Source organism: Pteropus alecto, unplaced genomic scaffold (assembly GCF_000325575.1).
Source record: "Pteropus alecto unplaced genomic scaffold, ASM32557v1 scaffold433, whole genome shotgun sequence".
Taxonomy (NCBI): Eukaryota; Metazoa; Chordata; class Mammalia; order Chiroptera; family Pteropodidae; genus Pteropus; species Pteropus alecto.
The window spans coordinates 414400-435975 of record NW_006433953.1 but is presented as its reverse complement, the minus strand read 5'-3'; the positions used below and the strand labels follow the sequence as shown (position 1 = coordinate 435975).

Below are 21576 nucleotides of genomic sequence, written 5' to 3'. Positions count from 1 at the left end.
GGAGGGACACTACCTTAAAGGGGCAGGCATGCTTTGCTAAGGTCTCCTTACAGGAAACCTATTTCCCCTCCTCCTAGGAACACCCCACCTTCCCAAACGCCCAGCTGCTAACCTCTGCATTTTCCCACAAAAAGCAAAGGAGTCTAGTAAGGAGTGGAAACATTTATTAGGAAGGAGGGATTCAATTAGACTTCTGCATCATATGCATACACAAGAAACAGACTGTAACTGTCGTTTCTAAAGAGGAAGGAGGTCAACAGAGGGCCCTGAATCCCAGGGGACAGGCAGCTTTAGCTGGACAAGGGGCAATTATGGGCTTCGGGTGGATAAGGCCACTGCTCACCACCCCTCCAGTGAAGTTTAGTGGCTAAAATACTACTTACTCCTTTCCCCCCAAGCCAGAGGCTGTGTTCTCTAGCAGACACTTGGATTATGGTCGGTGGCAGAAACGGAGAATGTCTTGCTATCTCTTGCTGCTCCTCCGGGTTTCTTTGCCGTTACTGACAGGGTTATTGGAGGGGCCAGGAGGACCGGCAGGTGTGTGGTTGGGCTGGCTTCGGGTAATTCGGGTACTAGGGGCATGGGAGGGAGTGTGAGGGGGATGTGGGCCACCACCAGGACCTGGTGGGGTGCTCAGTCCATTCCCGTTCTGGCTCTCAGAGGCTAGTTGTGGGAGAAGCGAAGAAACACAGGAATTAGACAACTAAAGTAGGAGCAGGGTCCATCCTCCCATGTCCCAGAGAGTAGTACAGTCTTTATCAAGCACAACTGCACATTAATGCCAACTGGACCAAGTGCAAAGAATGAGGATTGTATAAATGAGTCTCAGAGAAGAGTTAAACAGTCATTTCAGAAGCTGCTACATGAACCCTAGTACGATATTTTTCTCTTTTATTCATCTCTGTATTATTGGGAGTCAGACCTAGAATTAGCTGTTTAGTTCTAACCTCAAGAACCTCTGACAAAATGCCCCTGTACCAAAAATGACTGTAAAACTGGAGAAGCATGGGAAGAGGAAGGGCCTGAAGTTTTTCTGTGTTATAATGTAAGAAGGAGCTTAAAAAAAAAAGTATGGTCTATGGCCATGCTACCCTGAATAAGCCTGATCCTGTCTGATCTCAGAAGCTAAGCAGGGTCAGGCCTGGTTAGTACTTGGATAGGAGACCACCTAGGAAGACCAGGTGCTGTAGGCATGAAAAATAAAAAATAAGGGATTGTAAGCTGACAAGGTCTTTGCAATCTGTGAGGTCAACCAAGGGTTGCCTTGCCAAAAAAAAAAAAAAAAGTATGGTGTATATCACAATGATACAAGTTCATTTTGGAAAATATAGATAAGAATAAGCAAAAAAATCATTATATATACTCTCACACTCCCAAAATAATAAGTAACATTTTTGCGTATATTTTAAATGTTCGATGGGGCCAGGTGTGTGAGATGACTTCCTAGAGCTTCCATAACTGTGCCTATCACTATGACAGAACTTACCACAGTGTATTATAATCATTGTCTGGGTGACTATCTCCCTCGTAGATTACAACATCCTAAAGGCAGGTGCTGTGTTTTATTACTTATCTATAAAAGTTTGTTAAACGAAGGCACAGGCCTGCCTCTCATGTACACAAGGCACTATGAATCCTAATGGGGTAGAAGTCATAGGCTTCTGCGTCTCAGACCACGTCCCTTCTGAACTCTGCTGCTCCACCAAACTAAGATAGCTGCAGCCAAAAATAAAGAATAATGAATGCCCTGTCCTCAATTCACAGAAAAAGTCCAAAGAGTGTACAGAAAATCAATTGTTAAGCCTTTGTACCTACTGGCAGAGAACAAAGTGAATAAATACATCTGGCAAATGAATATCAAGGGCAAACAGGCTTAAATGTACCCTAAAATAATTTTATAAATTATGGAGTTGCGGAGACCTGAAAATAAGTGATAGTCATATTTTCAGTTAAGAGCATGAATGCTAATTTTTATGGTGTAATTACATGTTATTTCATGATGTTTCCAAAAAACACATGACCCCTGGTGGTTCTGATACAAACAATTCTGAAAACAATGGTAACTGGGGATGCAGACACAAACTGTGGAAGGATAGAGGCAGCCTGAACCCTAGTTAGTGTTCACAGCAAGAAACCTAAGGCATAGATCTGAGGCAAGAGAGAGCCAAACACCCAGGGAACAGTAGGGTCAGCTGAGAGATGACCCAGAAGGAGAAAGGAGCAGTAATAACCAATTTCCTGAAGAGAAGCTGAGGACAGAGGAGGTGGTATTAGTGAGTGATTCTAATTAAAAGCTGATGATCTGCAGTAAGGCCCCAATTCCTCAAGAGACCAAAAAGCAGGGTCTTGAAGTTCATGTGATGGAAGAATTGTAATTCTGAGTTCCAAGGCCTAGAAGCAGGGCCTTTAATTTCAAGAAGAGTGGTGACCCCAAAAGGGAACTATTTAGTGCTTAAAAGCTGTGTAGTGTGGACTCCATGTTGAGTCATATAAGTAACACAGTGTATTAGAACTGTGTAACGAATAGAAATGGGTCAAGGGAAAAAGCAAGGTTCTGCTAGAAAAGAAGCAGAAACAAGCTAAAATGAAGGATTGCAATCTTTGTGGAGAAATCGTTCTCATTTTTGTGTTTGAGTGGTAGTGGAAAAAAGGTACCAGAGCTAGCAGTGATAGAAATAAGTCCCCAAATCTTTTTAACACAGGGACTTGTAAATGAACTTGGAAAACTGGGCGGAATGAGGATATATTGAGAGAAGAGAAATTTAGAAAAGAGATGAGGGCAGTGAATTTCTTTAAGCTGGGAGAGTAGGGGAGCTAGGCGGACCAAAGGATGGAAGGGAACAGTTTTACCTGGAGAAGCAGCAGGGGTTCCGGTGGTAGGCTGGGGAGCTGTAGGGCTGTTGTCCTGTACCTGAAGACACAAATTACACAGTCAGACTTTGTTCCCTACCATGCTTCTTGGCTTGACCTGCCTCCCCCCAAATCATTGCCATGGGACTCACCGTCTTGTTGGGTGCCTGCTGGGCACTGTACTCTGGATTTGGCTCACTGAAGTTAGGAACCTCAGAATAAACCATACAGAATCTGCAAGGGGAGAAAATGGCCAAAGCCTCAGACCCATCCTCTTGGTCGCTGCTGGAGGCCTCAGAAAGGTCCAGATACAGGACCCGGACTGCACACCTTTAGGCTGACTCCTTGCAAACCTTAAACTTCCCCCCCCTTCTCCTGGTGCTTCTACATCCTAAAGCCCAAGACAGCACTTACTCTCCAATCTTCTGAAGATCACCCCCACGGCCAGTGTACAGTGTCAGACAACCTTTGAACACTGAAGCATACCTTTGGGGACACAAAAAGCGGGATTCAGAGTATTCGGAAGAGTTACAACCCTACTCCCTTGACAGTTACTGCCCTTGGATAGCCAGGAGTCATCAGCTGGCTTACCCTTTGGTGAGCCGGATAATGTCCCCTGGCTGGATCAGGTTGCCCACGTCGTCCCAGACGGAGATATTGATGCTGCCCGTTTTGTCTGCCACTTTGCAGGTGCGAACCTCGTGACCGTCCTTTGTCTTGGTCACTCGGCCTGGAGGAAACAGATAAAATGGGGGTAATGCTAGTGGTCAGAAGGATGAGATCTAGATATTGGTGGGGTTGGGGAAAAGGTGTACAAACAGGGAGCGCCAAATCTCTGGGGCAGGCTGGGGTGGAGATGGGGTGGGGAGTGGAGGGGCCAGCACCATGGAGAGGGCCCTGAATGAAAAGAGGCCCGCATGGCACTGGAGGCTTGGATTTGGCAAGAGTTCCATGTACCCTACACTTCACTGCAACTCTCCGGGCTGGGGTCTAGGAGAGTGACTGGGCGTGACCGTTGTCCTGGGGTGCTCAAATTAAGAATGGAGAGCAAGTTAAGAACGGAGGTGATGTTTTCCACTTCTGCCCCCCAACCCTGAGAACCGGCGCAGGGGGCCCACCACCCAGCATAGCCACCTGTCTCCAGCACAATGAAGATGAGGTTCAGATTCTTGAGCCCAGGCTTGATATCCTTCACGAAAGTCTCCGTCGTCATGCTGCCCGAGCCTCAGCACCCCACTAGAAGGGGAAAAGGGAGACGAAGCCTCAACGCTTGGAGCCTTCTTCGCAAGCTCGACTTCCCAAGGTCTACCTACCACACTCGGCTGGAGTCCGACAGACTCAAACCCTCTAACTCTTGTAAAAGGTTAGAAACGAACTTCTCAGAGGCCTCCAACTTTAAGATCAGAATTTTAGGGTCTCTGGGTAGGCTGCTTCGGGGTTGGAAGGCCCCCTCCCGGGATGCTTTTTCAGTCTCAAGCCCCGAGGTGGGGGAGCCGACGGAGACGTGGGTAGGGAATTCGGTGCAGAGCCAGGGAATGGAATCTTACTCTCCTAACCTTCCCGAACCCTCATCCGGACAACCCGGGGCTCGATCGTTCCCCTCCCCCACGCACAGCCCACCACCCACCCAGGCAGACGGCTGGACAGTGTATGCTGCTGAGCCGCCCGCAGGGGGAGCCACAGGCCCCGCTGCTGCCGGATGCCGCTTGATGGAACGCGGGAGTGCGGATATTCCCGGAAGTTTCCCTCTGGCCTCCTCCGGCCAATCAGCGCCTCCCTGGCGCGCTCGCCATGGCCCCCGCCCAGCCAATCGGGACGCGAGAATCACGCGCAGCGAAGGGGGCGTACCAGATATTAAAGGAGCCTGGGAGATGCTGGGTTACGCAATGAGAAAGATAGACCACTAGGGGGCACCTCGGGTTCCAATTTTCCTTTACTTGATGGAGAGAATACATTTAGGATCTAACATTTCCTCTCCTAGACGTGACACAGTGGAAAAAGGACCAAGGGTTTTGGAATCCGGCGGACAAAACTTTGAAACCTGGCTCAGTGCTTCACTTCTTTTTCCGACAGTTCTTAATATGTAATTCCATTTTGCAGACGAGCAAACAGAAATTATATAAAAAGCAGTGCCTAGCACACAAAAGGCAGTTTCCTCCTTTTCTCCCACTGCTCTAACCCTCATCTTTATTCCTATTTGGGGTCCTCCATCTCTAATGTACTACCTAGCTTGGGCAGGGTCTCTAGAAAAAGTGGCATTTACACCACAGACAACAGGCAGACTCACCCCCTTGGAAGAAATGGGATCGAGGCAGAGAGTATTTACATTAGTCCCTCTCACAGTTCGAAAGGCATCTGTTCCTAATGCACTTATCTCATTAGATCTCAGGGTCGGTCCCCCCAAATGACTGAAAAGAGGATGCCCAAACCTTTGAGACTTGTAAGGTAGCTCAGTAATGTGTATAAACCAAATACATATAAACAAATGCACATACATGTGCATTATCTTTTGCTTGGCGAATATCTATAACAAATACTATTTGATATCAGATTAGTCTAAGGGGCCATGTAATTATAGTGCCTTCTCTTGCTTAATTAATCCCTTACCCTCTTCTAGAGCTCTTTAAGCTCCACCTTGACTTTCCTCAGAGCTCAGCTTCTCTCCCGCCCACACCTCCAACCACGGTGTTGTATCCTAAGGAAAACAAACCACGACCCAGGAATAGGGACATTTTATCTCCCTTCTCTCCCCTCAGGTGTTTCAGAGAACTCTACGAGCGTTCAGAGAGCCAACGTAGATACAGCAGAAAGTCAGGAGGTCGCCTAAGAGAGAGTCTGGCAACCCTTTGGACACCCTAGATCAAAGCTTTGCGGTCAGACACTCCCCTACTCCGTCTCCCCCAGCCCCGCGTGGTCGCCTTGTCGTATCCACTCTTATGACTGTGAGTCATAGGGTCGGGAGGCTCTGGGATGCTGACTAAGGCTCTGGAAAGGAGAGAGGGGCCTGGCAGACGGCAGGTCACGCTGCAGGCCAGCCAACTCGAGACCATCTCGCACCACTCCGCATTAGCCTTAGGACACGGGACACGTGTGCCACTCCAAAGCCAAGTCTCGCCCTCCAGAGGATTCAGCCTCCGGATCAGTCCGGGATGTTCCCGTTGGGAAGAAAATAGAGTTCTCCCTCCCAAGTGGCTATATAGTCTTCGTTGGGACCATAAAAACTTCCGGTCTAGAGCGGAGGCCTGGCTAGCCTTCCGCCTTCCTCGTTGGCCGCTCTTAGCTTTTAGTCCAGGTCGGAAGTAAAACAAAGAGGCGGGGCTTAGTGACGAGCTTCCGCCGGGTTGCGTAGCAGCAGTGGGCGGGGCAAAGGGTTGTCTAACACGGCGACGAGTGGTCGGAATCTTCCTCCCTCTCCTTTCCTTCCCTTTCCCCTCCCAGGAAAGGCTGGGACACGGCACCGGGACTGTTCCGTGGCCGCTGCGGCTTCAGCTCCAGCCGCGCTGGTGTACGGAGAGTTCAGACCGCTTCCAGGGCGGTGCGTACTGCGCCTGCGCGGGCTCCCACCAAAAAGAGGGTGTGGGGAGGGAGGAGGCGATGCCCCAAGGGGATTGGGGCGGGGGTTCGAGATTTTGGAGGTCAAGATTAAGGATGGAAGTAAAGATGAAAAATGGAGGAAGGGAGCAGCAATAAGGAGGACTTGGGAGGTGAGAAAGGGGCGCTGGAGGGTGGGTTATTGGGGCGGTCCACTGAAGTAGGGAAGCCTTAAAAAATGCTGGAGGGGGCCTGGCTTGTCTGGAGGACGGAGAGGAGGGGACATGGGGGGACAACGTGGTGTTTAAATGGGCAATGATTGACGGGGTGGGAGGAGAAGAAGGGAACATTCTGAGGACCATCCTCTGCAGGGGCGGCGGTGAACCTGAACCCTCCGCCTCCAATCGCCATAGCTTGGCTCCTATTCCATGCCTTGTCTTTGGCAGCCTTGTCTTGCTCTTCCATTCCTTCCCCCTTCTCCCCCTCCCACCCCTCCATGAAGGAATCTCACATTCCTTACATCCCTGCCCTGGATTTGCGGCCAAGCCCACTTTGCAGGGTTCACACACTAGAAAGCTTTTCCCAACCCCAGAGGTGGGGGAAATTGAGGAGTAGGAGGAGTGGGGGCTGAAGAAGGAACGGAAAGCTAAGAGGGGTAAGGGTGTTTTTCCTGAGGGTCTGACATCTTCTCCCTTCAGAAACCGACTTCACTCCTAATAGCAAAGTGGCTGTTAATGAGACCACTGAGCCACTCACTGTTCTTGGGAACTGGGCTGTGATAGTGACAGTCTAATCCCTTCCTATACAGGTGGTTTTAGAGTCTGACATTGCTGGCTGAAGTTTTCCCCCAAAGAAGAATGGGGTAGACTAGTGGTAGGGAGTCTGAGTGATGCAATAATGTTACTACCCAGTCTGTCCAGCTGACTTTGTGGCTGGGCCTAGTTCCCAGTAATTGAAAAGAAGGAACAACGTTCTTTCAAGCATTTCCTCACTGGCCCTCAGTACTCTAAATTTATTTTGTTTTCTATCACTACAAATACCTTACCTGAGAATCACAGTATTCAGTATGCTTTCACATTTCTTACGTCATTTGACTTTTCAGGACAGTATATAAGGTAGATAAGGCAAGTGTCATTCTCCTTACTTGACAGGTGAAGAAATGAGAAACTACATGTCTTGCTAAAAGTCATACACTTGGCAAAGCTGGGACCAGAACCCAAGTCTCCTGACTCCTGGTCCTCTCAGTTGAAAAATCCTGTTTTGTTCTGGCCAAGGGATCATTGAGGTAGGATTGATTTTCCCAGCATGAGCAGCTATTTGCTTTCTGAGTCTGGAAATTGTTACTGGAAGAAGACAGAGCAGAGCAATAGCACTGGTTCCTGGTAGCATTTTTTTGAGTATAGGGGGCATATGCTACGCTGTTGGGAAATAGGGTATTGTCAAAATGGAGGAAGTATTATACTCTCCTCTGTATTATAGATGGGGGAGAAACATATCAGCTTACCCCTGCCCCCCCCACCACAGGGAAGAGAAAGTATTTCTAACATTGCACCTTTATCTCTGATTAGTTCAGAAATGTCACACTAAATGTATTGTGGCCGATAAGCATAGGAAACTAATGAGTATGTGTACACCATACTCAGAAGATGAAACGGTCCGTTTTATGTATAAAAATCATCATCCTATTCCTTCCTAACACAGCCCTTAATCTATTGATAGACATGTAATGGTGAGGAAAGGAATTTGAATGGTTGCTCTTCTGCATAGTATACGAAGTCTTGTCTTCCTCTACTTGGTTCCATCCTTTTAATAATGAGAGTCTGGTCAGCCTACATCCAGTCTTCCCAGGTGCCCATTCTGGAACAATTTTCTGATTCATTGCCTCTTAATTTTTTTTTAAAAGCCTGATCCCCTCAGGAATGTTTCTTCACTTAGGAAGTTGAATTGCACCTGTACCAACATTCTCATGAAATAGTATTTTCCAATTGTAGGACCAGAATTTCTTTTTACATGAAATAATTTATACAAAAGCACTTTGGAAACATGAAAGCATCATATTGTGCACGTACGGTATCATGGATCTAGGCATTTTATAACCACAGTTTTAGAATCATTGACATTACTGGTAGTTGTATACACAGAATAACTAATCTTTGTCTACTTCGAACAGCTCCCTGTCTCTACCTTTCTTCATGTCCCTTTCTCTCCCCCTTTCAGCTATATTTGAATCTCCTACCAGCAGTCCCCAATCTTTTTGGCACCAGAGACCGGTGCTCCTATGAGAATCTAATGCCTGATGATCTGAGGTGGAGCTGAAGTGGTGATGCTAGCGCTGGGGAGCAGCTGCAAATACAGATGAAGCTTTGCTCACTTGCCCACAGCTCACCTCCTGTGCAGCCCAGTTCCTAACAGGTCACATGGACCAATACTGGTCCACAGCCCGGGGGTTGGGGACCCCTGGCCTAGACCATGCGTGTAATTCCTTGGCCAGTGATCTCGGTCCGTAGAGGGGAGTCTCGTATGCTTAGCACAGAAACCTTTACTCATTAATGTAATTGTCTAATCTTCCCTAACCAACTGCCAGATCCGAGTCAGTCCAGTCTCACTGCCAAGTGGAGGTAGTTCCCTTGACTCACCTTTTTCTTCCTTGTTCCTATTAATAGAGTGCTCCTGATTGTGACATCACATTCATCCCCTTGGCGATGGAGTTTGTCACTAGGAAGGAAGACTCAGTTGAAGAATAGCCAACAGGATGGGTTACTGGGAGCGTCTCCTGAGTGGCACTGGTTGGAAGCATCAGGGGGTTGGAGCCTTGTGAACAGGGAACCTGCCCCCCAACACTTGGAAGGTAAAGAGCCTTGATTTGGAATCCCACTTCAGCCTTCAACCCTCTTCTCTGCCAATCTGGGTTCCTTCTGCTCTTAAAAACTTAATTCTTAAAACTCTTTTCTGCAGAAAGCTTTCCACGATTAACCCACATCAATCTGTTCTTCACATATTTATGTTTTACACTAGTTACTAACTTTTACTTGGTATATTGCTTAGTAAATTTTATGTCTTTTTATGTGTTTTATATGCTGTATACTCACTCATTGGGCTCAAGCCTACACCTTAGTTTGAGGACAAGGATTGTGTTTTCTGTTTCTTTTACATGTTTCTCCTGGCAAAGGGGCTGGGTATATAGGATGAAGATGAGATTTAAGGTAATCACACAAATAGTGCTTGGTGCTGGTGACCAAGTGGTAGGTCCTTGCTTGCCTTTGAGGCCTGGTAGGCTTCCTTTTAGGTGTTAGATGAATTCTTGAAGAATTTTATACCCTCTGGATCCTTTGGAAAGTGAATTCATTAAAAAGTACTAAGGAAGCCTAATTTTATAATCCCTTGTAATAAATCCAGTATGGATCACAGCATTCTGGAATTGAACAGAACCTTAGAGGCAAGGTAGCCCACCCCCTCATCTCACAGGTGAGGAAACTGAGTTCTTAAGAACTCAGTTCTCCAAGAGGAGATGTGACTTCAGTCTAAGGATTCTACTGCTTAATTAAAAAAGACAACTTTCTTTCACTTAAAAAATCAAGAGAGTTGCCTACGGAGAGCAAAGACTGTGTTAAAGCCAGAACACCTTTTATAACATAGTTTTATATGCTGAATCTTAGAATCATGGGACTTGTAGAGCACCATAGAGGTTATGTATTCCAGGATGCTTCATTTCATGTGGACTAAGGGAATTGAGGTCCAGAGAGGTTAAATAACTTGCCTAAGGTCACACATTTGGTCAGTAATGGAGCTAGAACTGGAACTCAGGTTTCTGGATTTTTGACTCAGTTTTCTTTTTCTCCAGACCTATTCCTTCATTGTGAGGCAGGGAGATGATGAAATGTTTTAGGGATAACTGTAAGACCCTTCACCAGCTAATTTCTTCACTAGATTGAAGTTCCTAAGAGTCACCTGTTTCCTTATACTTGGGCGAGTTATGGGGCCTTTTCCCTTTGTGTCTGGTGGTTTGAAGTAATTGAGGCTGGAAATTCCTAAGCCCTCTGCACATCTGTTGTATTCAGGGCAGAGAGAAGAATTAGAAGGGAGACTATAGCACATATACCTGGCTTTTACAGACTTTATGCTTTTGCCAAGAATTGGTGACAGCATGTCCAGTTACCCTAAAATACAAATTATGAGTTGGAGTGGCTTCTCTAATGTTTCTATTTGAGTATGTGGAAGTGCACGTGAATGTACATGATTTGCACATTTGTGCATGGGTTCAGAAAACCCCAAATAAGAAAGGATAAATATCTGGGTTCCTTTATGAACAATCTGTTTTGAATTCCTAGCCCTCTCTAGGGCTAGACCAGAGAAAACAACTGTAACAGTATGTTAAAAGGGTGTAAGAAGGGGTCTGATGAAGCTCTTGCATTTTTATAATAATGCTGACCAGGAATAGAAAGAGAGACCCCAATGTAACAGTGAGGAAGGAAAGGAACATAAAACCTGGTTTGGTTCTGACTTGCAGATTAGCAGGTGGGGAATGCACTTTCAGTTTGAGTTCAGGATGTTCAGATCAGAGAGGCTGGCAGAATGCCTTTAAGCTTGAAGAGACACCTCAGTGCTACTTTAATTCAGCTCCCCAATGTGAGTAAAACCTTCCAAGGCCATTTCCTATTTCATAGCTCAAGAAGAATATCAAGGAAACTGTGCTTCTGGTGGTTGTAGTCACTGGCTGTAACTCTTGAGGTCTCTGTGGTTTCAATTTTATTAAGGCTTCTGCCCCAGGGCAGTGAGCTGTGCATCCTTGTGAGGCATCCCCCTTGGGATGATATCTTGCCCTTGTGTTAGCCCCATGATAATGTTGGGAGTCCCAGAGAGTAGAGATATAGTCAAGGAGTCTAGCCTATCAGTTTGACTGTCTGCCTGGTGGCAGGGCAAGGTAGGGCAAGGAGCTGGCTTCCAAGGTATAAAACTATTTCAACATTTGTTTCTCATAGGTGACAAATAGAGAATACCTAATCATATGAGAAATCTAAATTTCCCCATAATTCTTGAGGTCTGCACCCCTGAAAGAATGCATTTTTAGGAGGGTAGATAAAACAGGCACTCTCTAAGCAGATAAAGGTTGGGGATGGGGTTAATTTGGAAAGAACAATGCCCAGCATCTCTGCAGTTTTATAAACCACGACTTTATGGTGGGAAGCTTGCAGCTTGCAGCTCCTAACCGTGGCTGGTGGCTTCACACATCCTCTGGCCATCTCTGCACCAACTGAGGCAAGTTCTCTGCTGTTTGTTTTGGGGATGTGGAATCTCCTGAGACACCATTAGTTAAGTTTTCAGAATTTGTATTCCTCCTTAAGACATTATTGTTAGCACTGATTTAAAATGAAAGTGCAGCGAAGCATAGTACAAACTCTAGGCCAGTTTTCTACATTGCCCATGGCAACAGGGAAAAAAGGATAATCTTTTAATTTTGCTCCTTGCTCTAAAGATAACTGATTTTTTAAAATTAAATCTTGCAGAAATATATAACCTAGATCAAAAGAATAATGATAGTATCTAGATTTCGAAAATGTGTACACTACATATATTACTTATTACTTTTTGAATTGTTTTATAAAAATGAGACCATACTATACATAATGTTTTTGTAATTTGCGTTTTTCAGTTTGCGAGGCATTTAACCACATTGGTTAAAAGCTTAGGTTCTGAAGCCACTCTGCCTCGGTTTAAATCCGGCTGAACCACTTGTTACTTACATGATTTTGGACAAATTTTTTAACTTCTGTGGATCTCTTACTCATCTGTAAATTATGGATAATGACAGTTTCCACCTCATAGAGTAATTCATAGATTGTTGTAAGAATTAGATGAGTTAATATACAAGAAATGCTTAGAATAGTGCCTAGCGTATAATAGTGCTCAATAAAAGTTGACTTCATTATTATTTAATTGTATAAGTAAAATATTATTGTAGAAAAAGTAGAAAAAACAATAAAGCAAAACTGAGTGAAAAGTATTAAAAGTATATACTTAGAGACAGCTTTTCTGATACATATCCTTCTAGATGCTATCCAATATAAATGTGTACATACATAAATATAAATATACTTTTTAACAAAAATGGCACTATAGCATATATAACATGCATAAATGTTTTTATTTATTATGCAAATAACAAATACATTAAAATAATTTAAACAAATTATTAATAAAGAAATATGTCTAAGTCATATTAATGCTATATGGTGTCCCATTTTATAACTGTAAGGAATTCTACTGCATATTTGTGGTACTACTGATATTGTTGTTGTTATAAACAATGCTTAGATAAACAACCTGGTATATTGTTTTTATGCCCTTGTGTAATTATTTCCTTAGGCTAAGTTCCTGGAAGTGGGAGTGCTAGGTCAAAAGGTATATACTTTTTGGGGACAGTTGCTGTTTTTTTTGTTGTGATTCAGTTTTATCAATTTTTTCTTGCAAGAGTACATTTTTTCCAGACCTTGTTATAGTATGTGATGTATAATTTATTCACATTAAGTGAATATTTTGGACATGTTTTTTGTTTTAACCTTAATATTTTCTTTCACAATTTAGGATAATTACAGATTTCTTTCTTTATTGGAATAGTGAATACACACACATGGAAAATCTTTTTAAAAGGCACAAAGGGATAATTAAGGAAATTAAAATTTTTCTCCTATCTCTTTTTCCTTCGCTACTCCCTCCTCAGCGGCAACCACTATTGGCAATTTCCTCTGTGTCCTTATGAAGAGTTCCATGTATATGTAAGCATATACACATACATATTGTTTTTTTGTACTTGTTGTGGCATACTTTATATATACTATTCTATACCTTAGTTTTGTTTTTTTTTTTTCTTAACAGCATTTCTTAATAGTCTTTTCATACCTGATACATTTTAAAGGCAGCAATGATTTTTTTTCTTGTGATTAATTTTATAGCTATTGTAGAGAAACCAAATTACAATTTACTTAATTAAGGTAGGTGTTGTGGTTAGCAGTTCAACAGATGAATTATAGATATTTGGGGATTTTTTGCTTTCATGCAGAAGCTGTCTGAGATAGTTCTCCTTCTTGACTTTTTCTCTTGCCCCTGCCCCTTCCTCTTCCTTTTAGCCTTGTGTGTTTGTTTGGACTATGAGAGTGGCAGTAGCTGTCATTTAGAACAGAACTAACCAGTCTTAGGTTGTATTAATTGAAGTAGAGAGGAAAGGTGCTAATAGTCCCATTCTGTCCATATTAGTCCACATGTGGAGCTCTGGGTACCCCGTTTTAGAGGGACATAGGCATTCTAGAATGCTATGAGAGAAGTGAGTCTGGGCTCTCATCTGTGCTCTTGCACCTTATCTTGACCTTTCCGAGGAGTATCTAAGCACAGGATGACTAACTGTTGGGTACTGTTGAGAAGATTCCTACCGTGGGATTTTGTAAAACTGGATGATGATCTCTTTATGGTGCATTCTAACTCTGAAGGCAAAAATAAGACTGTCTTAACCAGGTCAATAGGGAAAACTTCCAGGTGTGATCAAATTATCATCTTTTATTCCTGTACTTCAAAAGTAAAAGCATTCCTGTATTTTTTATTCTCAAGTAATTTCTAAATTAAAAAAAAAATATTTTCCATATTTGTAGAAGACTAAAGTTGAATTATGATTTTTAAAAATATATACTCATTAAAGTATTTGGTAATTAAAAATAGAAGAAAAACATCCTTAGTCCTACACCCAAATAAACCACTGTTAATATTTTTGATATTTCATTCTGGTCACTTTTTATATATGGATTATTTATAAATATAAGTTTTTAAACATACCTGTATTCAATTTTGTATCCTACTTTTTTACCTATTATTATATCTTGTTATTGCATATTCTCCATAAGCATCATTTAAAATATATATATTATTCCATCAAATGGGCTTATATTACCATAACCATCTAACTGTACCTCTATCATTCATGTAAACGAATAAGTGACCATTTGTTTTTTTAAAGTTTCCTGGTATGATTTTTATTTTTATTTATTTCCTGGTGTAATTTTAAAAAACTTATCTGGACCTCTTTTTGTACCATTCTTCTTTCCTTCCTGATTTAGAGATGTCCCTCTTCCTGTTTAACATAATTCCAGATCACCTCCCTACCTACTGCTACCTCGGTGACCAGATTCTCTCCTGTGTTTATCTTTCCCTCTTTACCAATGCTTTCCTCTTAGTACATCAAACATGCTCAAGCTTTTCTCATCATGAAGAAAAACACCCCCAACACAACCCACTTCCTTAACCTCCTGTCTTCCTCTAGATAGTTCTTTCTCTTTCTCTTCCTTTGAAATCAAGCTTTTGACTAATTATCTTTAGTTCCTGTCTCTCTGTCCCACCTCCTGTTCACTTTGAACCACTGCAGTCTGGCTTTCACTTCCAATAGCCAGGCCAGAGTGGTTAACAGTGACAATTTCAGAGGGATTGTTAGTAAACCCGAGGCCCTGAACTTTAAGGCCTTAGAGATAGAGTAACAAGTATATAGAGAAATGGTGGTGATGGAGGTCATTGTAATTTTAGCAGTGTCACAGGGTATCATTGTTCCTATTTAAAATGGGTAAAGAAAGATAAGTGGTTCCAAAGGGAGCCTTGTGATTTCTTGTATCCATTAGCTTGTGTATTAATCAGAATTTTTATCAGTTGAGAGAGACAGAACCCCAGCTCAAACCAGCCTAAACATAATAGAGAATATATTGGTTCATGTAACAGATGTTCGAAAGCTGATTATGGCTTTAGGCATGGCTGAATCCAGGACCTCAAATGATCTCATCCACAGTTGGTCTTTTAGCTTCACTTTCTTCATTACTGGCTTTACTCTATAAGCAGGCTGTCTTCATTAATAGTAGAGATGGTCACAACCACTGTGGGTTGTATATCCAACCAGCTATGCAGCCTCATGGGAAAGAGCTTCCCTTGAAAGCTCCAGTAGAAGTTCCAGGTATCACTCTCTGTCCTGGGTTGGGTCACATGTCTGCTAGGAGCCAGGGTATGATTCCTAAAGGAAAACTGTGGAAAAGTAAGTTTGGTAAAATAGTAGATGTCCACTATACCCTAGTTGCTGGGAAGCTCCCAGTTAAAGGAACATTTAAATATACCAAACATTTTACTGATTTGTAAGGAACTGTGCTTGGTGCTATACTAGATGTGACTGCTCTTAAAGAATTTTTAAATCAAGTAGGAGAAATTAGATGTATATATAAACAATGGTTACCATCATGTGTTGAGTGCCTACTGTGTGCCAGTAGGCACTTTGCTAAATGTTTTATATGCATTATCTCTTTGAGGACAACTCTGTGAAAGTCACTTCTATTATTTTTTATACTCACTTTTATCTCCTTATAAAAAACCACTTAGGCTTAGGAAGTTTACATAGCCTTCCCAAAGTCACACAGCTAATGAGTAGAACTGGGGAAAATCCAGTCAGTTTTGACTCAATCCAGTGCTATACTTTACCTGGCACTTGACCTATCAAGTCCTCTTTGCATCTTACCCATCCCCCATCCTTTTAAATTCAATAATTTGATTGTAAATTCCTGGTAACCATCTGATCGACTCAGCTCATCTTTTCCAGGACATCATAGTTGATGTCTAGTTTGTGGATTGGCAGCCCTTGTATCAGGTGCCCATCTTTGATCCAATTAGCCCACCGGTTGGCCGTCCACATAACAGGTTCAGTCACTGTTCAGTGACCCAAAGAAGGGGCATGGCAGCCCCACTGCTCTTTGAGTCCTTGCTCTCATGAACCTCCCTCCTTCTTTATCTCTGCTACCACCGCCTAAGTTCAGATTCCTACCATCTCTCTCCTGCCTAGATGTTCTTCCTGTCTCCAATCTCACCCCTGTTGACAGAGTGATTTAAAAGGGAACTTTTATCCAGTCATTCCATTTAAGTCTTTCAGTGGCTTCCTGTAGCCTTCAGGATAAAGTCCAAATTCCTTATATAAGACTTCTCAGGGCCTGACTCTTGCTTACCTCTCCAGCTTTGTATCTAGATGCTCCCTTCCTTGCACTCTTCAGGTCAGCTTTTTCTGAACCACTTAGAATTCTGGAAACCCATCTCATGCTCTCTTACTTCTGGGCCTTTGGCTATGCTATTTCATGTGCCTGAAACCCTAATGCTGACTTGCCCTCCTCCCCAACACCTAGTAACTCTTGCTTGTCCTATTGGTGACATCTAGAAAACTTCTCAAAATCACCCTCACTTTTCAGCCTCGGTTAGGTATCTACATCTCTTGCTTTCATAATGCCCTGTGCTTACTCTATCAAAGCATTTATCACTTCATATTTTAAATACATGCTTATAAAATATCTTCTCCCATTAGAATTAAGTTTCTTGGGTCAGCTTTTTTCCCCCAAATGACTGGAATATAGTAGCCTCTCAACAAGTAATTGTTGGACGAATGCATGGATCTTGGCAATGAGTTCAAGCTGGCACATGTTTGTAGGCTTCATCTGAACTGGCCTCTTTTTCCTATGTTGTTCCTTCCAGGACCTGGGTTTTAGTGATGAGACATGGGGTATGATGTAACCCGTTTCCAGGGGGATGTTGACGAAGATCTTATTTGTCCTATTTGCAGTGGAGTCTTGGAGGAGCCAGTCCAGGTGAGTTGGCCTGATGGCAGGTTTGTTGGGGCAATATGGCAGTGGAGTTAGTAGAAAATATTCATAGGTCATGGGACCAATGGGAAATCACTGTGTTCTGGCTCCCTGTGTTCCCCGCCACCCACACATACAATAGAGATTTGGTATGGAGGAGCAGTGGTGACTACAAGAGGAATAGGGTGTTGCAGAGTCTGTCTAGAAGTGGATGCCACAGAAGTCCAGTGCTTCAGATTTTCTTCTGAGGTCGCTCTGAGATTTTTCTACTGTAAAATGGTCATCTGTTTATTTCTGTCTTTTGACAGTAGCTTGGGAACTTCCTTTCCTCTGCAGGGGCTCTGCCTAGGTTGTCTTCCTACCCATGATTAAACTTCTGGACTCTCCTGATGAGTTCTCTCTGCATTTTGATTAAGTAGTATTTTAGGTAAGCAGCCAGTCTCCCTGCAGGCCTCTTCTGCCTTTCCACTGTTTAACAAATAGGAAATGGGGACCTGTATGTACTGACCTATTTTCCTGTGATTTATTGGAAAAACCAATTTTTGATGCAGCCATGTACTCTGCATTTGATGTGAAACTGCCACCTTCAGTAGGTCATTTCTCTACCAGCCTTACCAGACCAGAGTCAGTTGTATCTTCCTGGGGCAGGCAGAGGAGCTCATGTTTAATAGGCAGGTATAATGTGTGAGATTAATTCTTAACAATTTTATTCCTGGGACATCCTCTTCATGGACCTTATTGCCTGCACTCTATAGATATCAATTTCCTGGCTAGCTAGAGAATCCCATTTTCCAAACCAGGACAGCAGTCAATGAAGTCTCTGGCCCTTCCTCCACTCACTGCTTATATAATTTACTACATTCCAACTCCTCTTGATCCTTTGAGTTCGTTCTTACTCTCCAGTTTCAACCACTTAAAGGAGCATAGATGCCTGAGTGGAATGAAAATCCACCTGTATTCCTGTAGACCTAGATCCCTCCCCTGTCTAGGCTTTCACAGCCTACTGCCATTAGAAGCAGATAGGCTGGATGTGGAGCTGTCCTGGTAGTGTCAAGAGGTCATGGGGTGTGTCATTTCCCTCCCCATCTTGGCAGGACCCTGTCTGTTTTCTGGCACTATCATTTGAGATGAGTCACATGTAGAGAGGTCAGTGGTGTTTGGCGACTGACTGTCAGAAGCTGTCCCCCACCCTTCAGAGTTTACCTTCTGAAGAACAGGCCAGGCAGACCTAGTGATGCCAGGTTACTAGCTACATTTCCAAGGGTAGAAGGCCCCTGCTGTGGATGCTGATTTCCTCACATCATATTTATTTGTTTTTTGGATAGGTAATAAATTCATATGGTTCAGAAATCAAAACAGTATAATCAGATATACAGTGAGAACTTTTCCATTCTTGTCCCAGTCCACCTAATCCCTCCATAGATAACTATTAGTTTATTTCGTATCTCTCCAGTATATATGTGGGCAGATACAAGAAAGTATGAGTATGTATTATATGTATTTGCCAACCTTTTATACTTACATGATAGGTAATACTTTCTATCTATTTCTACAGGGGCAGCAAGTCTAGATAGAATTGTCACAAAAGAGGTGACAGTTGAACTGAGATCTGAATGAGATGGGACCATTCATGCTCAGATTTAGAGGAAGAGCATTTTGGGCAAAGAGGAGCAGCAAAAGTGAAGGTCCTGAGGCAGGAATGAGCCGGGTATAGACAAGAACAGAAAGCAAGCCCAAAAGGCCTGAACACAGTGATGGGTGGTTGGTGTAAGGTGAGAGGGCAGAAGCATAGGGCCAGATCATACAGAATGTTATAGATCCTGAGTAGGTATTTCGATTTATTTTAAAAATCAATGGGAAGCCATTGTAAAGTTTTAAACAGGGGAGTGATGTGATCTAGTCTGCATTTTTAAATGATCGCTCTCACTGCAGAATGTAGAATGGATTATAAAGGGGCAAGGTAGAAGTAAGGAAACCAGTTAGAAGACATATTTAATAATATAGGTGAGAGATGATTGCTTGAACTGGGTTAGTGGCTATGGAGATGAGGAAAAGTAGACAAAGATTTTTTGGACTTAGGGTTCATAAGACTTTGGAAAGACTCAAACGTCTTTGAGTGAAAAATAAAAATCTACTGACAGTTGGATTAGTGATAATGGGAATAGCTTCTTTACAAAGCCTTCTATGTTTCAGTCTTTGGTGTCTGTGAGCATCTTGAGGGCAGAAACCGTCTTTTTTTGACCTACTCTCCTAGCAAAGACTTTAGGATGTAGTAAGCACTTCATTCATTCATCAGCATTTATTAAGTACCTACTACTGTGTTTGTTCCATGCTAGAGGCCAAGGAATCCTCTCTTTGGGGATTAACTTTAGAGGTTATCTCAGTTATCAAGGAAGTAGGCTGAAATACAATTTTTATGAAACTGAAAAAAATGTGATTCTACAAAAAACCAACCCTGTTTTGGTGGGCAGGCCTGGCCATTGGAACTCAAGGCAAAGCAGCCCTTGTAAAATAAGAACTTGGGCCCACAGAGAGAGGACTCTTAACCTCTCACCAAGAGTTCTGGGCTTTCTTGTTTTGTTTTGTTTTCTTACATTGAACTTTTGCCAGTAAATCTCTTCCCCCCTCCCTTCTCCTTATCCTTCAAGACCCATAGTGAATTCTGACCTCTCCATAAATATCTGCCCTGATTGACCTAGCTTGGAATGATCTCACCCTTCTCTGGATTTCTTTGGCAATTATTGTGTCTGCCATCCAGTTGGCAGTTAATAATTGACTGCCTTATGCCATCTCTCCTACTGACCTGGAATATTATTTATATCTTATTGATATATAACTTTTTGTCTGTCTTAGGTAACAATCCATTTCGATTCTTGAGCACAGGAGACACACATGAAGCTTGTCCCCCACAATTCCTTGCTCATAGTGCAGCTATATTTTGCTGTGACCCCAGGGACCTCTAGTCCTGGAAGCTGCCCAAAAGGCTTGATTGGCTTTGCGAGTTATCATAGCCAGGCTCTTAGCTCCTGCTAATTCTCTTGTGCCCTTTTGCCCTGCTCTCCCTCTAGGCACCTCATTGTGAGCATGCTTTCTGCAACGCCTGCATCACCCAGTGGTTCTCTCAGCAGCAGACATGTCCGGTGGACCGTAGCGTTGTGACGGTCGCCCACCTGCGCCCAGTACCTCGGATCATGCGGAACATGTTGTCAAAGCTGCAGATTGCCTGCGACAACGCTGTATTTGGCTGCAGTGCTATTGTCCGGCTTGACAACCTCATGTCTCACCTCAGCGACTGTGAGCACAACCCAAAACGGCCTGTGACCTGTGAACAGGGCTGCGGGTGAGAGTCCTTCCCTTCCGCCCCACATGGATGAGGGCCTTCCCATTTATATCCGTCTCTGGATTCCCTGCTCGCTGGCTGAGCAGGTCTCCTGTGCATGTAGGCAAGGAGTGTTCTTGGCCTCCCTCTCTGACTTTCTGCCTCAAGAGCTCACTTTCATGCTGCTTTTCCAACTATGATCTTTTTGCTCTTCAATATGAGAAAGGTGACAGCAATTCACCAATCTGCATGATAACACTAAAAACTGATTTGCTTTTATTCTTCCCTTTCAATCCAGTATTATTTTCTCTTTGTAAGACTGACTGCTCTAATTTCCAGCCTTCTCATATTTCCTCTTCCCCTATTTTTTTCTTCTTTGGAGTGTGAAATATTTGATTAAATACTGATAGCTAGTGCTGTGAATCTAGAGCTTCTCAGGAATGAGTGCATAGACAGAATCTGTTGGAGGAAAGGAGAGCCATGTGGTAGATTAAACACTGTCTTAGAGAAGGAAAGAAGCCTAGAGAAAGTAGATAGCAAAAGGGTGAGGGGGGAGCTAGGGAGGAGGAAATGAAGAGAATAAACAAGAGGGAGAAACCTGAAGTTAGAAATGAATATTAGAAATTTGGGGTAGGAGAAAACCCTCTCAGCAAGTTTTTCTGCCTCTTCCCACGTGTCCCATTGAATGCTCCTGTTCTTTTTTCCCACCCTGGGCGGTAGCCTGGAGATGCCCAAAGATGAGCTGCCAAACCACAACTGCATTAAGCACCTGCGCTCAGTGGTACAGCAGCAGCAGACACGCATCGCAGAGCTGGAGAAAACCTCAGCTGAACACAAACACCAGCTGGCGGAGCAGGTAGGGCCCAAAGAACATGGAGAAAAACATGTCCCTAATATGCAGATAACTGCATGTCTGCAGGTTATAAGCACCATGAGAGCCGCAGATCTGTGCCTGTGCACCTGACTGAGTGGATACTCTTCCTGTGGCTTAGTAGAGAATCAGATTGGAGCTCTTCTCCCTTCTCTTCATCTCAATGTTTTTCATTCACCAAACATTTATCAAATGTCTTGTTTGTGAAGGTACTTTGCTAAGCACTGAAGATACAGCTATAAATGAAACAATCACATCCCTGTTTTCATGAAGCTTACAGTCGGTTGTTCCTCCAGTCTCTCAGTTGCCCTCATTCTCAGGTAGACTTTTGTCTGTTATCTGCTTTCTGCCTTACCCAACCCTGATTC

The 21576-nt window shown here is 43.4% G+C and overlaps 2 protein-coding genes, 1 long non-coding RNA gene and 1 pseudogene across 6 annotated transcripts in view; 2 read left to right on the top strand and 2 right to left on the bottom strand.

The window, feature by feature from the left end:
• Positions 1 to 147: 147 nt before the first annotated feature.
• Positions 148 to 4589, bottom strand: NABP2 (nucleic acid binding protein 2). Its single transcript, XM_006908894.3, has 7 exons — positions 4478 to 4589; positions 3985 to 4086; positions 3442 to 3580; positions 3265 to 3336; positions 3003 to 3084; positions 2851 to 2911; positions 148 to 663 (listed from the first exon to the last, which is right to left on the bottom strand). Exons 2-7 carry the CDS (start codon positions 4061 to 4063, stop codon positions 464 to 466), a joined length of 633 nt encoding a protein of 210 aa, XP_006908956.1. The 5' UTR covers positions 4064 to 4086; positions 4478 to 4589; the 3' UTR covers positions 148 to 463.
• Positions 1075 to 1193, top strand: LOC112477443 (annotated as a pseudogene).
• Positions 4590 to 6202: 1613 nt separating the features above from the next.
• Positions 6203 to 21576, top strand: part of RNF41 (ring finger protein 41) — a 21291-nt gene continuing 5917 nt past the window's right edge. Inside the window, exons 1-6 of one of the 4 annotated variants that reach the window (XM_006908892.3) lie at positions 6203 to 6385; positions 7533 to 7666; positions 9045 to 9229; positions 16912 to 17024; positions 20087 to 20358; positions 21058 to 21193. In XM_006908892.3, the coding sequence (XP_006908954.1) occupies positions 16935 to 17024; positions 20087 to 20358; positions 21058 to 21193 (498 nt within the window). In that variant the 5' untranslated portion in view covers positions 6203 to 6385; positions 7533 to 7666; positions 9045 to 9229; positions 16912 to 16934. The other 3 variants (XM_015587053.2, XM_006908891.3, XM_006908893.3) reach the window with 3 other exon arrangements.
• Positions 12374 to 21576, bottom strand: LOC112477410. The gene is made up of 2 exons (XR_003045445.1): positions 21487 to 21576; positions 12374 to 15429 (listed from the first exon to the last, which is right to left on the bottom strand). It is a non-coding gene; the product is annotated as an uncharacterized LOC112477410 (long non-coding RNA).